This window comes from Pistacia vera, unplaced genomic scaffold (genome assembly GCF_008641045.1).
Source record: "Pistacia vera cultivar Batoury unplaced genomic scaffold, PisVer_v2 Contig338, whole genome shotgun sequence".
NCBI lineage: Eukaryota > Viridiplantae > Streptophyta > Magnoliopsida > Sapindales > Anacardiaceae > Pistacia > Pistacia vera.
The window spans coordinates 1,523,934-1,538,159 of NW_022196155.1; the positions used below are offsets into that span (position 1 = coordinate 1,523,934).

General features: G+C 35.5%; 2 protein-coding genes across 3 annotated transcripts; one reads left to right on the forward strand and one right to left on the reverse strand.

Annotated features, from left to right (window-relative positions):
- Positions 1-1,883: 1,883 nt before the first annotated feature.
- On the reverse strand, positions 1,884-5,019 carry LOC116138000 (magnesium dechelatase SGRL, chloroplastic). The gene is made up of 5 exons (XM_031423697.1): positions 4,760-5,019; positions 3,493-3,669; positions 3,149-3,307; positions 2,598-2,744; positions 1,884-2,368 (listed from the first exon to the last, which is right to left on the reverse strand). The coding sequence occupies exons 1-5, from the start codon at positions 4,913-4,915 to the stop codon at positions 2,252-2,254; spliced, it is 756 nt and encodes a 251-aa protein (XP_031279557.1). The 5' UTR covers positions 4,916-5,019; the 3' UTR covers positions 1,884-2,251.
- Positions 5,020-6,536: 1,517 nt separating this feature from the next.
- Positions 6,537-13,897, forward strand: LOC116137999 (probable methyltransferase PMT25). Of its 2 annotated transcripts, XM_031423695.1 has the most exons (10): positions 6,537-6,657; positions 7,504-8,230; positions 9,934-10,469; positions 10,551-10,700; positions 11,655-11,925; positions 12,025-12,135; positions 12,241-12,415; positions 12,614-12,883; positions 13,060-13,254; positions 13,380-13,897. In XM_031423695.1, the coding sequence occupies exons 2-10, from the start codon at positions 7,585-7,587 to the stop codon at positions 13,606-13,608; spliced, it is 2,583 nt and encodes an 860-aa protein (XP_031279555.1). In that variant the 5' UTR covers positions 6,537-6,657; positions 7,504-7,584; the 3' UTR covers positions 13,609-13,897. The 2 variants fall into 2 exon arrangements, with proteins under 2 accessions (XP_031279555.1, XP_031279556.1); XM_031423696.1 differs by lacking the exons at positions 9,934-10,469; positions 10,551-10,700 and adding an exon at positions 8,848-8,997 and having other exon boundaries at positions 7,504-8,766.
- The last annotated feature ends 329 nt before the right edge of the window (positions 13,898-14,226 follow it).

Consider the following 14,226-nt stretch of genomic DNA (forward strand, 5'->3'; position numbering starts at 1 on the left):
TAGCAATACTTGTCAATCTTTCCAGACTCTACTTTACACAATTGCGATTGTAATCCTACTTCTATCCCAAAACAAGTTTTCATTTTTCTCTCCACTCTTCAGGCTTTAGTGTATTACGGAGACAATTAAAAATGCTGGTTTGAATTCTGATTGAGTTTGTATATATAGGAAGATCGATGAATAATTCTAATTGTCAAGCAGCCTGCAGAGTTTGGGGAGTTCGATGAGGCAAGCACACTTGATGTTGATGACGTTTTGTTTGTCTAAATTTTGCCTGTTTATTGTTAATTAATGAACCAAAAGTCCCTTTCAGTTTTATTATAATAAATTGTATAATACTTTCAGAATTTTAATTTGATATATCTTGAGTGTCCACCCAACCCATCTAATTAAGCATTGTGTTTAACGATATTCTTTCTAGCAGTGGGAATCTGTGATTAAAATATTCTAACGATTATTATAATTTTATTTTTTCCAGAAGATTGTGACAGAAATATTTGGAGTAGTCAACTGAAAACGATTTTGTGGATATGTACGTATTAGGTTTGCATGAAATTTGAGTCGTTTTTACCATAATCTTGATACACGTGTACACGTATATAACAGTATTTTAAAATATAAAATTGTTCCCGGCCGGCAGCAAGATTTCAGTTCCAACATTTTCTCGGTATGTACTTGAAATGAAAATGATTGACAAGCCACTGCCTTGCCATTTATAATAAAAATCAAATCATGGTATTAAGAATATGAAAACTATTATTGGAGTGGTGACATATATGTCCATAGCACAGTATTGATGGCGACCAAATTAACCAAACCATATCAGATTCAAGTAACAGCAGCAACAGCATCGAATAGAGAAAGAGAATTAGAGAGGGAAAAAAAAAAAGGATTCCATCGAGACCCAATTCCATTTTTTATATTGATTGCAAGAATATTTTATGTTGCTTAGGAGAGGTCGAGGGCACTATTAATTTAGCAAAAAATATTCTACAGAGTCCTACCAATCAAACACACCCCGAACCAATAAAAATAGAGGATGAAAGAGTGAAATGTAATGCAGTCATTTAATTTTATGTGTTATTTAAATAAGTACAACACTACAACTGAATGTTCCTGGCAATTGTAACTCATGATCGGAATCAAGGGTATTATTTATTTTATTATTCATATGATGAAATGTATTTTTTAAGCTTTGAAAAGAATTGTTATAAAATTCCAAAGGTTCCATTTCAGCGTGTACTTGTAAATTATCCTTATTAGAAATCTCAAACAACTAACAAATATTATACTTCACAGACTCCATAAATGTTGTTGATGTGCATTCAGGCCGGCAAATTAAGGAAGAATATCACCTGATATATTAATTTAAGTAAAGGGTATTTTTGTATCTTGGGGATGATAATCTAGACCCAGTTGGTAAATTAATGTGTTACACTGGAAGTCATTTCGAGACTCATTTTATGGTAAAAAACTTTTATATTAGACAATTAAACGTCATCTTCAGAATCTAATAGGCAAAGCCATTTGTAGCTGACTCTAGGTCATTTGATGTCCCTACACGTTGCATTTTTTTAACTGGATGTGTTTGACTGTTTCCGGTGGGCTGCCGTGGTGTCTAAACAGCGCTGACAAGGCTAGATGTCTTCTAAACCATGGAGAAAATGACTTGGTTCCTCATCATAAACTTCCAGGGAAAGCAACGTTTGTTTTAGTTCTAGAAGTTCTGCACAAATCGCTACTCCAAACGAAAACTATTTGTTCCAATCATTTGATTTTCATACATTAGTTGGAATATAATTTGCAAAAAAACTACTTCGCAATAAAAAATCTTAATGTTTCTTCTAAAGGGTTTCGGGACTAAGTTAATCATACAAAAGGAAAAAAATGAAAAAAGAAATTTATTAAGAAGAGAGAGATTGTGTGCGTGTTAAAACACAGCTTGGAAACAAGACTTCAGCTTTACAAATTTGATTTACAAAGCAACAAAAGACATGAGCCATTGATTGAAGAATGAACAAATGGGCTCAGTTGCAAAACAATGGTAAACAATGTTTTACAATTGAACAAATACATTAGTTGCAAAAGAATCAAAGCAATTAATCTTTACTTCGATGCAAATTGAGCCTTGACTTTCGAATCCTGAAATGAGCATTTTCGTGATTTTGTTTTTAAAAAAACAGAGTCTGATGAGCTACTGCACTCGAAGCATGCAGTCAGCCTTCTAAATTGTGTTGTCTATGCAATGTATTCAAAGAAGAAAGGCAAATAGAGCTTGGAAGATGGATTTTGGCCTTCGCCACTTTTTGAGAGATCGGGAACCTTCACTTGCAGTCAACAAACCTTGAATAAGTGCTTCTTGTCTTCCCTGATAAATAAATAGAGAAAAACAACAGATTTACTTTTGCTTATGGAGTTAATTTCCAAATAAGTTTGTGAAAATACATTAGTACGGCGGATTTTAACTACTCATAACAACACTGAACTGATGTAAATATAGTGTGAGAGCTAACTTTCTTGATAAAACAATTGAAGAAAAGCAGAGGAATTATTTGGGAAGTAGTTAATCTAATTCATATTTATGCAATTAATTATACCTCTGCAGCATCCTTGAGTGGCCCCCAATATTCCATGCGATTGTAATGTTTTGAGCTTGAATGGAAGTAAACCCGGACTAAGGCATCCATCAGCTCAGGATGCTCCCCGAAAAGTATTGAATCTCCATGTAGCACAGCTTTCAGTACCTGTGTAACATTAACCAAATATTCTAGTCATTTGGCATACGTTAAGCCATTATAAAACTCTACTCAAGCAAAGACTATGATGAGAGGGGACATTCATTGATGAAATGTCTATAGCAATGGAAGAGGAATACTAATGCACCTGTTCTCTGTCCTGAAACTGGAAGCAGAAACCTGCATATCAGTCCTCATGGAGAATGGGATAGAGAATCACAAAGTAAGATATGATGGTTGAATGAATTATGAATGGTTTATGGTCGGCAGCCACTGGTCACATAGCGTCAACATGGCTCTTTAATCATGATGCACAATGCCAGGACAAACACTTGATAGATCTGTCCTAATTATTCCTGGGCCTTTATCTAAAACGAGATAATCTAATGGATCATTACTGTGAAAAAACTTACCAAAGGCATTTCCTTGGAGAATATGTGGTATCGAAACTCAGCTGCCAGGTCTCGCAAGAGACTGGGGCCACTCACATAGCAGTGAACATGCAGACACATATCATCTTTCACTTTTTTCCATTCGGCTACAACATCATCCTTGATGTACCACCCTCTTAACTGTCATGGACATATAAGAAAAGGCTGACATCAATCAAAGATTCAGATATGCTACGAGATATTCACCCAACTAGAAACATAGAACTTATATGGTAATCTTAACATGAACACATCACCAGTTCCAAGTGTACAAACATTAAGTAAAAAGTTCAAATGCAACATTATTAAATATTAAGTGTACATACCTGTTCAAGGTTGATTACGTTGGATATAGTCAGAGTTAAGTTAGCCGTAAAGTCACAATGTGATAGGATGTATGTCCTTGGAAGGATTCTAGAATAGTCATTCATGCTCTCTCCCATGAAAACAACTTTCAGCTTTGAAGCTTCAAAACTTGCTGGAGGTCCCAAGAGCCTAACAGCCTAGCAATTAGAATATGTTAATACACCATCCAATTAGATGGCAAGTGAACAGAGATAATAATAGAACACCAAACATAGAAGCATCAGAACATCTTTTCTTTTTCTTTCAAGTAAACTCATAACTCCGGCAACAAGCAATGATGGATTCAGGATTATGATTACACCTAAATAAGTGACAGAAGCTAAGCAACAATTCATTCTTTTAAACTTGCTAAAATACTCAATGGGGTAAGTGAAAAGGAAAAATATATAATTCAATTCAATAACAAACAGTTTTTCTACCAAAATATTATATGAAATATGGGCTAAACAAAAATGCACCATTTAGTTGCTTGACGAAAGCATGGGGAAGAAATTGAAAGTTTCCAATATTACATTTAGTTGATGCAAAACTAAATGGAAAGCGGCTAGAGAACAGAATGACTAACCTTTAGGCAATCAGATTTCAGGGTAACAAACCATAGAGAGATTTGTTTATAGTGTCATGTACATATGATAGATTTGAAAGCAGATGATTTAGTAAAGGGTATATGCTGTGATTAGAGGTCAAAATTCTAATAAAACATTTCAATTGAATTCTTCCTGTAATGGCTGAGGGTTTAAAACAAAATCAAATGGAGCTCTGAAATGTATACTAGTACCCAAATTGGCTTGCAATAACAGAGAGGCATATTTGTACCTACTTTTCCCAACATTCCATCAAAATTTAGAATGCTCATAATCTCAATGTGAACAAACATTTTGTTTCCCATTTACAATAATTCCCAGCACATTACATTTCGATTTTTTCATACCAAGAACAAAGCTCCACACCCCTTCAAAGAAACATCAACATCATTATGCCAAGTAGTTTCACAAATTGACGACCAATTCGAGACTCAACCAAAGACATTGAGTAAAAAAGTGAGCCACACGTTCCATTTCTTATTTTGGCCTTACAGTGATTGGTCAAGATCAATAGTTGCTCAGTAAAATCAACATTTGTCTAAAAACCAACGAAAAATATTACAAAAAAGAAATGACAGTGCATGCCAATGCCATTGCATAAAGAACATTAACATAAAAAGTATGGAGAGGAAAGAAATAAAACCTCAGAAACAAGAGTATTATAAGAAGCTCTACGGCGAATAATGGAAGAAATCTGAATAGGTTTACAAATATATCGTCTTGAAGACTTGAACTTGCCAGAAAAATCCGTCAGTGGTGATGGTGAAAAGGCAGAATAGTAAGCAGAATGACAGGCCATGGAAGAAGCATAACCCCCCAGTAATCTTTCTCTTCTTCTTCATTGTCGAAAACCCACCATTGTCTTTCAGTTTGGAGAGAGAAAGAGGGATGGGATATGTGGAGAATTGGAGTTCATAGTTGTGATCATGTGGACTGTGATACGCTAACTTCAGCGTCCCCACCACGACAAAATCTACGTCAAGCCTTTCCCTCCACACGTTCGTTTCTTCGTTTTTTTTAATCTTTATTTCGAAAGTTCTTTTTGGTTTTGGTTAGTCCTGATTGGCTACTTTGTTCAAAGTTGTGACACGTCATCTGTAGTTGTAGATAATGTGATGACGTGTCACCACTGGAAAATTGGGCCAAAAGTTTTAACCCGTACTTGGACCCGAAATGACGAAGAGGTCCATATGTAATTGCGTAAAATGGACCTAGGCAGGTCCAATCCTCTCCAAGTCCAGTTAAGTAGTGGTCTAGTAGATTTGATTTACCGGTCCAATGATTGAATTTCAAATATAAACTCGTGACTTGATGATGTGAAATTGTGACAATCTGTCAATACACCCTAACGTTTAAAAATGTTGAGATAAAATTTGAAGTGGATAATATTTACATGGTTAGAATTATTATATAACATTTATGTCACCTCAATGTTGGTAAAGAGTAAGAAGAAATATAAGTTGAATAATTAAGTATTAGGATTTATCTCATTTCTAAATTCATATAAAAAAATAGGGTTTGGATTCTCTCATTGGTCCTCCAATTCTCAATCTTTTTTTTTTTTTTTTAATGATTATAGTGTTTAGGCTAGTTTGTATGCATCTTACTTAATCTTCGAGACTCGTTGAATACCTTACAAATTCAATTTTTAATTTTCTTTGCCTCTCGTTCTACAACTATTAAGGGTGTAAATGAGTCGAGCCGAGTTTTGAGTTAATCAAGCTCGACTTGTTTGCTACAGTGTTAAGCTTGAGATTGAACATTTGAGGTGAGTAAAAAAAAAAAAAAAAAACACTTAGTTTTCCAATTTTTTTGCTTTTTCGATCAAGATTTTCGAGCCAAAATCTGCCCAGTTCAAACTCGGTTAGCACTGTAGCCGAGTCAAGCTGAGCCAAATGGAGCTGACTCGGCTGACACACTATTAGGGAATAATTATGGTGGGCCGGCACCTTATGGGGACCAATTACTGGCTTTTTAATAGTATGGTAAGTTGGTAACATCATCATGGGACCCATTCATGGAGGACTCTGCGTATGTACAATTACGCTAATACGGTGATTGATTTCATGGGCCATACTGTAACTCAGTACACGTGGGTGCATTCTTTTATTTCTAATTCATCTCAAACCAATACATATATTCATATCACATAAACATTTAAATCGCAATTACCAATTAGAGTAATATTATAAATGATTAGATATGACGATTATCTTGTAACTATTTAAATTCCAAGGTCAAGGGGGCGCCAATGAATCGAAGGAGCAGTTACCAAAATGGTGGAAAAGAAAAAGAAAAAATATTTATATTATATAATCCCTTATAAGCGGAGAGAAACGCGGTAGCACAGAAGTCATTTGTCTAAAAATAAAATCTCACTCTGTCTCTATTTTTTAACTCTTTTTTTTTTTTTAATCTCACTTGTTAACATTAGCTGTCACGCTCTCTTCGTATCTCGTTTATCCTCTCTCTCTCTCTGACACCGGGGAACTTGCTTACGCACTCTTCAGATTCGAGACAACCCCTGTTCACTTGACGGAGGTAATACTTGATGCTTTAGCTTTACTCGCATTTCTTTCTGGGTTTTGTGATTGCTTGGTCTTTCTACGTTCATGCATGGATCTGGTTTTCGTTCTTTTGTTTTGCGAATGACCGGAGCTTAGCTTTCTCGTGGAGATGTTCGTTATTTCGTGAATGATATGAATTTGTGTGGGATTTGTTTTAGCTGTCAAATCTATTGTGATTTTTATTTATTAATTTAATAGTGAACAGAAGAAAGCTTGCGCCCCTGTCCACTTCAACTTTCTCTCCCTCTCTCTCTTTTTATTTTTTTTATTTTTTTTATTTTTGAATGTGTTAATTTGCTTTTTTAGATCTGTATTGGGACGTTTATTTTTAATGCACTTCTTGGCACATGTGGGAGAATTAGAAAAAAAAAAAATACTTTTGAGTTTCATAGAAATGATATTTTCAGTTTTCAGTGTCATGATTGCACAGATGAAATGGATGCTATAATTTTAAGGCAATAAGGGTTTCGTGAAATCCATAAAAGGCGCCAGAATATAGGAAAATAAATCCAATTGTATTGGCTTAATTTGAAGTTGAAAATAAAAAGCTTTTATTTTTGTATTAAGATCAAACAAAGTATGAATCATGTAACGCTTATTAGCATTTCCACAGGGGAGAATCATTATAGATTCTTCTTGAAGAGGTTGAGTTGACATATAGTTAGAATATAAGATTTCAGTACGATTAGAAGCAGGTTTCAGCTTATGAGTACTTGTCAATTTTCAGATCTCTCTAACCACCCGCCCGCATTTCATTTTATTTTGTTTATAGGTTTGTTAATCGTGCGGCCTGAAAATTTCTGTTGACTATTAATTGCAGGTGGTTGATCTTACCATTAGATGATGTATAGTTATTGCTTAACCTGGTGTATCTGATCTGGGATATTTGTTCTGAGAAAATATGGCATTGGGGAAGTATTCCCGAGTTGGCGGGAGGAAGTCATCAAATTATTGTTCTACAGTTACTGTAGTTATGTTTGTAGGTTTTTGTTTGGTGGGGGTTTGGATGTTAATGTCATCATCGGTTGTACCCATTCAGAATTCAGAATCTTCATCTCAGGCAATTATAGATGAAGTGAAACAAACACTAAATGAGTCTGAGAACTTCAAAGACACTTCAAGTGAGTTACCTAAGGATGAAATACTACGGGATGGCAATGATATGCCTATAAAAGTGACTGAGAACTTCAAAGACACTTCAAATGAGTTACCTAAGGATGAAATACGAGGGGATGGCAATGATATGCCTGTAAAAGAGTCGGAGAACATAGTGATGGATACTCAGGAAGAGAAGAGTGTGACGGAGAGCAATGATGAATCTACTGTGTCTAGCAATACAGTAAATGAAGAGCAGGAAGAGAATTTAGTGAAGGAGAGTTCTGACGAGAAGATTAAGTCTGAAGAGGAGCCTAAGACACAGGTTGAAAATGATGAGGGTGGAAGAAGGTCAGAGGGTGAATCTAAATCTGGGTTTGGAGATTCAAAATCAGAAGCTGGACGTGGAGAAACAAATAAAATTGCACAGACTGAATCAGAGGGGAGTTTGGGTGAAAACAAAACTGAGTCAGTTGAGGTTAGTCAGACTGATAGGGAGGTTTCTCAAAATCAGGATAAGAATTTAGATCAAAATATTGGAAACAATAACAAAAATTCAGAACAAAAAATTGGAGACAACAATAAGAATTCAGAACAAAAAATTGGAGACAATAACATGGAAAACAATGAAAAGGTTAAGGAGTCAATTGAAAATTTCCCTGCTGCTGAACAGTCAGATATTTTGAATGAAACCAATACTCAAAATGGTGCCTGGTCAACTCAAGCAATTGAGTCTCAAAAGGAGAAGGAATCACAACAATCTTCCATATCGAAGGACCAAAATCATTATAAGTGGAAACTCTGTAATGCAACTGCTGGGCCAGACTACATCCCTTGCCTTGACAATTGGCAAACTATCAGAAGGCTTCGAAGTACAAAGCATTATGAACATCGAGAACGGCACTGCCCTGAAGAAGCTCCCACCTGTGTTGTTCCCTTGCCGGAAGGATATAGACGCTCAATTAAGTGGCCTAAAAGCAGGAGTAAGGTATGATCATATAATCCAAATCAACTGAAATATAATGTAATTCACTTGGGTTGAGATTTGTTCAAATGGTGTGTCGTGCAGATATGGTACTATAATGTTCCACACACAAAGCTTGCAGAGATTAAGGGCCACCAAAATTGGGTTAAAGTTGATGGTGAATACCTTACTTTTCCTGGTGGTGGAACTCAGTTCAAGAATGGTGCTCTTCATTACATTGACTTCATTCAAAATGTGAGCCCTTTTCTTTTTACTATTTCTCTTCTGCTACAAGGTCCTTCCGGTACTTCGATTGTTTTTTGCTTTGTTTGTATGGTTGCTTATCATGTGTGTTTTATAATATATATTTTGATTTCACAGAGTCAAAATTGAAAAAGGCAGACTTTATGTGCTATCCTCTATCAGTATTGTGTAAGTGTGCCTAATAGCCACTACAGGAGCATTGACATACACTGGAGACACTGTGTATCTCATTCTGACGGATGTTAGTGCTCCTGTAATATTCATAAATATATACCCATATTTGTGCTTGTGGTTTTTGTACAAAAATATGATCTTAAGAGCTTCACTGAAGGTTTTTCTCTGCCTGTAAACTAATATCGTTGTCCTTATTTCTCTTTATTTGCAAGCAAAACATCAAGAGGATGAGCTCTAAACATTAATTCAAAGTGCTATATAGTTCTTATTTTAAACAACATATGTGTTCTTCTTGCATATCTTAATCATATAGTCTATACAAAGACATGTCTGCTGGGGAAAATGGATATGTGATCTCTGGTTATTCATGAATATTGAGTGGTGTCTGGAAATTTTCTTAATGTACTTAGTATTCTCCTTTTCTATATTGCTGAACTATGCATGTATGGCTTCATTTGATTCTCATGACTAATTTTATATTTTATTATACATATTGTGACACTATGAAGTTTCCGCTGCAAATTTTTATAAGTTTCTTATTAGCATGTTTTCATTATCTTGAAAATCAAGCATGCTCTGTGTCGCTGCAGTTACCGTTATTATTTTATATTATTTTCCTTATGACTATTAATTCTCCAATTCTCAAGAGACCCAATGGACTGGTTTGGAGGTTTCATTGTTAAAGCTGTTTTTGGTTGATCTAGGAAAGAAAAATGAATTCTTGAGTCCAGTACAATGCTTGAATNAGTTTGGGTGAAAACAAAACTGAGTCAGTTGAGGTTAGTCAGACTGATAGGGAGGTTTCTCAAAATCAGGATAAGAATTTAGATCAAAATATTGGAAACAATAACAAAAATTCAGAACAAAAAATTGGAGACAAAAAAAAGAATTCAGAACAAAAAATTGGGGACAATAACATGGAAAACAATGAAAAGGTTAAGGAGTCAATTGAAAATTTCCCTGCTGCTGAACAGTCAGATATTTTGAATGAAACCAATACTCAAAATGGTGCCTGGTCAACTCAAGCAATTGAGTCTCAAAAGGAGAAGGAATCACAACAATCTTCCATATCGAAGGACCGAAATCATTATAACTGGAAACTCTGTAATGCAACTGCTGGGCCAGACTACATCCCTTGCCTTGACAATTGGCAAACTATCAGAAGGCTTCGAAGTACAAAGCATTATGAACATCGAGAACGGCACTGCCCTGAAGAAGCTCCCACCTGTGTTGTTCCCTTGCCGGAAGGATATAGACGCTCAATTAAGTGGCCTAAAAGCAGGAGTAAGGTATGATCATATAATCCAAATCAACTGAAATATAATGTAATTCACTTGGGTTGAGATTTGTTCAAATGGTGTGTCGTGCAGATATGGTACTATAATGTTCCACACACAAAGCTTGCAGAGATTAAGGGACACCAAAATTGGGTTAAAGTTGATGGTGAATACCTTACTTTTCCTGGTGGTGGAACTCAGTTCAAGAATGGTGCTCTTCATTACATTGACTTCATTCAAAATGTGAGCCCTTTTCTTTTTACTATTTCTCTTCTGCTACAAGGTCCTTCCAGTACTTCGATTGTTTTTTGCTTTGTTTGTATTGTTGCTTATCATGTGTGTTTTATAATATATATTTTGATTTCACAGAGTCAAAATTGAAAAAGGCAGACTTTATGTGCTATCCTCTATCAGTATTGTGTAAGTGTGCCTAATAAACACTACAGGAGCATGGACATACACTGGAGACACTGTGTATCTCATTCTGACTGATGTTAGTGCTCCTGTAATATTCATAAATATATACCCATAGTTGTGCTTGTGGTCTTTGCACAAAAATATGATCTTAAGAGCTTCTCTGAAGGTTTTTCTCTGCCTGTAAACTAATATCGTTGTCCTTATTTCTCTTTATTTGCAAGCAAAACATCAAGAGGATGAGCTCTAAACATTAAATCAAAGTGCTATATAGTTCTTATTTTAAACAACATATGTGTTCTTCTTGCATATCTTAATCATATAGTCTATACAAAGACATGTCTGCTGGGGAAAATGGATGTGATCTCTGGTTATTCATGAATATTGAGTGGTGTCTGGAAATTTTCTTAATGTACTTAGTATTGTCCTTTTCTATATTGCTGAACTATGCATGTATGGCTTCATTTGATTCTCATGACTAATTTTATATTTTATTATACATATTGTGACACTATGAAGTTTCCGCTGCAAATTTTTATAAGTTTCTTATTAGCATGTTTTCATTATCTTGAAAATCAATCATGCTCTGTGTCGCTGCAGTTACTGTTATTATTTTATATTATTTTCCTTATGACTATTAATTCTCCAATTCTCAAGAGACCCAATGGACTGGTTTGGAGGTTTCATTGTTAAAGCTGTTTTTGGTTGATCTAGGAAAGAAAAATGAATTCTTGAGTCCAGTACAATGCTTGAATTAAAATGTAATTTGTAATTATAATGCAGTCACATCCTGACATTGCGTGGGGGAGTAGAAGTCGTGTAATATTGGATGTTGGTTGTGGTGTGGCCAGCTTTGGAGGTTTTCTTTTTGAAAAAGATGTCCTTGCAATGTCATTTGCTCCCAAGGATGAGCATGAAGCCCAAGTGCAATTTGCTCTTGAGCGGGGAATCCCTGCCATATTATCTGTTATGGGCACCAAGAGACTACCATATCCCAGTTCAGTGTTTGATCTTATCCACTGTGCCCGATGTAGGGTCCCTTGGCATATTGAAGGTGATGTCTACATCTTTTTTTAATGTATTTTCATTTATATATTATTATAATTTTTGCATTTTATTTTTATTTAGTGATATGTTTTCATCCAAATTGCAGGTGGCGCTCTTCTTTTGGAGCTCAATCGCGTCTTGCGACCTGGTGGTTACTTTGTCTGGTCTGCCACTCCTGTTTACCAAAAGCTTCCAGAAGATGTTGGCATTTGGAAAGGTTGAATACTTCTAACCTACTTCTAACCTAGTTTATGTCCCTCTCGAGAGACTGGTAAGATTGTTGCTAACATCTTTTTTCTTTCTTTGTCATGATTAATGGCAGCAATGTCTGAGCTAACAAAGTCAATGTGCTGGGATTTGAAGACTATTAAGAAGGACAAATTGAATGGTGTTGCTGCAGCAATATATCAAAAGACAACATCAAATGACTGTTATAAGAAAAGACCTAAAAATGAGCCTCCACTATGCAATGAGTCTGAAGATCCTAATGCTGCCTGGTACTTTTTTCTTTTAATATATATATACTTCTGGAATTACTTAGTTTCAACAGTTTCTGATAACTAATTCTATTATCAATTGTCCAATCTTTGACCTGGAGAGTGCAAACATCAATAATGCTGATGGGGAGATTTTGATGGATCTCTAATGTTCATAACAAGTAATATTACTAATCCAGTGTGGATGCATGTTTTCAGGAATGTATCCCTTAAGCCATGCATGCATAGAATACCAGTAGACAAGTCAAAGCGTGGGTCTCAATGGCCTCTGCAGTGGCCGCTAAGGTTGGAGAAACCACCTTATTGGTTGAATTCTGAGGTTGGCGTTTATGGCAAAGCTGCTCCTGAGGATTTCACTGCTGACTACCAGCATTGGAAGCATGTTGTTTTTAATTCATATTTGAATGGTATAGGGATCGACTGGTCTAACGTGAGGAATGTTATGGACATGAGAGCTGTATATGGAGGGTAAGTAGTTTCACCCTTATTTTTCGCTCTAATATGAAAGCTGGAATCTTAATACCCAAGTTCATGGTTAGATTTGATCATTTTGCATCAGTTGGTGGGGAGATTTATACTAAAATTATCCATCTAGTTGCATATTGTTTACCTGATTTATGGTGTTCTTTCCATTATGATACTAGGTTTGCTGCAGCGTTGAAAGACTTGAAAATGTGGGTTATGAATGTTGTTCCCATTGATTCTCCAGACACACTACCAATAATCTATGAAAGGGGTTTGTTTGGATTATATCATGATTGGTGTGAGTCATTCAGTACCTACCCTAGAACTTATGATCTTCTTCATGCTGATCATCTCTTGTCAATTATCAAAAAGAGGTATTTCTTCCTCCTCTATTACTTTAATTTTAATCTTAAATATTGCATTTTTCACAGTTATAATTCTCACATAAATTGATAATGTCTGATGATTGCACTATTTTGATGTGGTTTGTTGGCCACAGGTGCAATTTGAAGGCGGTTATTGCAGAAGTTGATAGGATTCTGAGGCCAGATGGAAGCCTGATTGTACGAGACAATGTGGAAACGATTAGTGAGGTTGAGGGCTTGGTTAAATCCCTACAGTGGGAAATCCGAATGGTTTACTCCAAAGACAATGTAGGAATGCTTTGTGCTCACAAGACTTATTGGCGACCCACAGAGTCAGAAACCATTAAGTCAGCTATTATCTAAACATGGGGTTTCAAGTTTCAACTAGTGTCATCTACTCTCCGTGGCTGCTGGAAATTTGACATTTGCTTATTAGATATATGTTTGCTTTCCTTAGCAGCAGCTCCAGCATGCAATAGCTGTAGTTCTGAAATAGGAAGTGTAAAATTTTACAGTTGATCATTCTTTAACAGCCCTTGTTTTCTTTATTGTTTCTGCCATAGATATACCCTCCCTAAATTGGAGGGAGTTCTGATTGTATTACAGTATATCTTATGAACATCAATGACAATTAAATCCAATTTTGTTACAAGCTTTATCTTCCCTGGATCTGCATACACTTCAATAATGTTGTTAAACTTGTAATGTCTTCTGGAGTTCGTTAGATATTATTCTAATCTTCTCAATGCTTGCTCAGAAGAGGAAGTTTTAATCTACATCTGGTAGCACTCCTGAATCTTTTTTATATCAATTTGTATTTTGTCAGAAAAATAACTTAAACTTTCAGGCTAATGAGAAAGCTTCTCCAGGAGACAAGAACATTCATATTCTAATAGTTTATACCCATTAGAATATATAAAATAATCAACACAATCTCAGTGCATGATTATGGTGTTTGAACCTGCGTGAAAAGAGTTCAAC

Coding starts and splice junctions, on each gene's coding strand:
- LOC116138000 (XM_031423697.1), bottom strand. CDS start 4,915: ATGGCCTGTCATTCTGCTTACTATTCTGCCTTTTCACCATCACCACTG. Junction 3,308..3,492: donor ACGTAATCAACCTTGAACAG/GTATGTACACTT, acceptor TGTCCATGACAG/TTAAGAGGGTGGTACATCAA. Junction 2,745..3,148: donor TCTCCAAGGAAATGCCTTTG/GTAAGTTTTTTC, acceptor AATGTTACACAG/GTACTGAAAGCTGTGCTACA.
- LOC116137999 (XM_031423696.1), top strand. CDS start 7,585: ATGGCATTGGGGAAGTATTCCCGAGTTGGCGGGAGGAAGTCATCAAAT. Junction 8,767..8,847: donor GGCCTAAAAGCAGGAGTAAG/GTATGATCATAT, acceptor TGTGTCGTGCAG/ATATGGTACTATAATGTTCC. Junction 12,884..13,059: donor ATGAGAGCTGTATATGGAGG/GTAAGTAGTTTC, acceptor TTATGATACTAG/GTTTGCTGCAGCGTTGAAAG.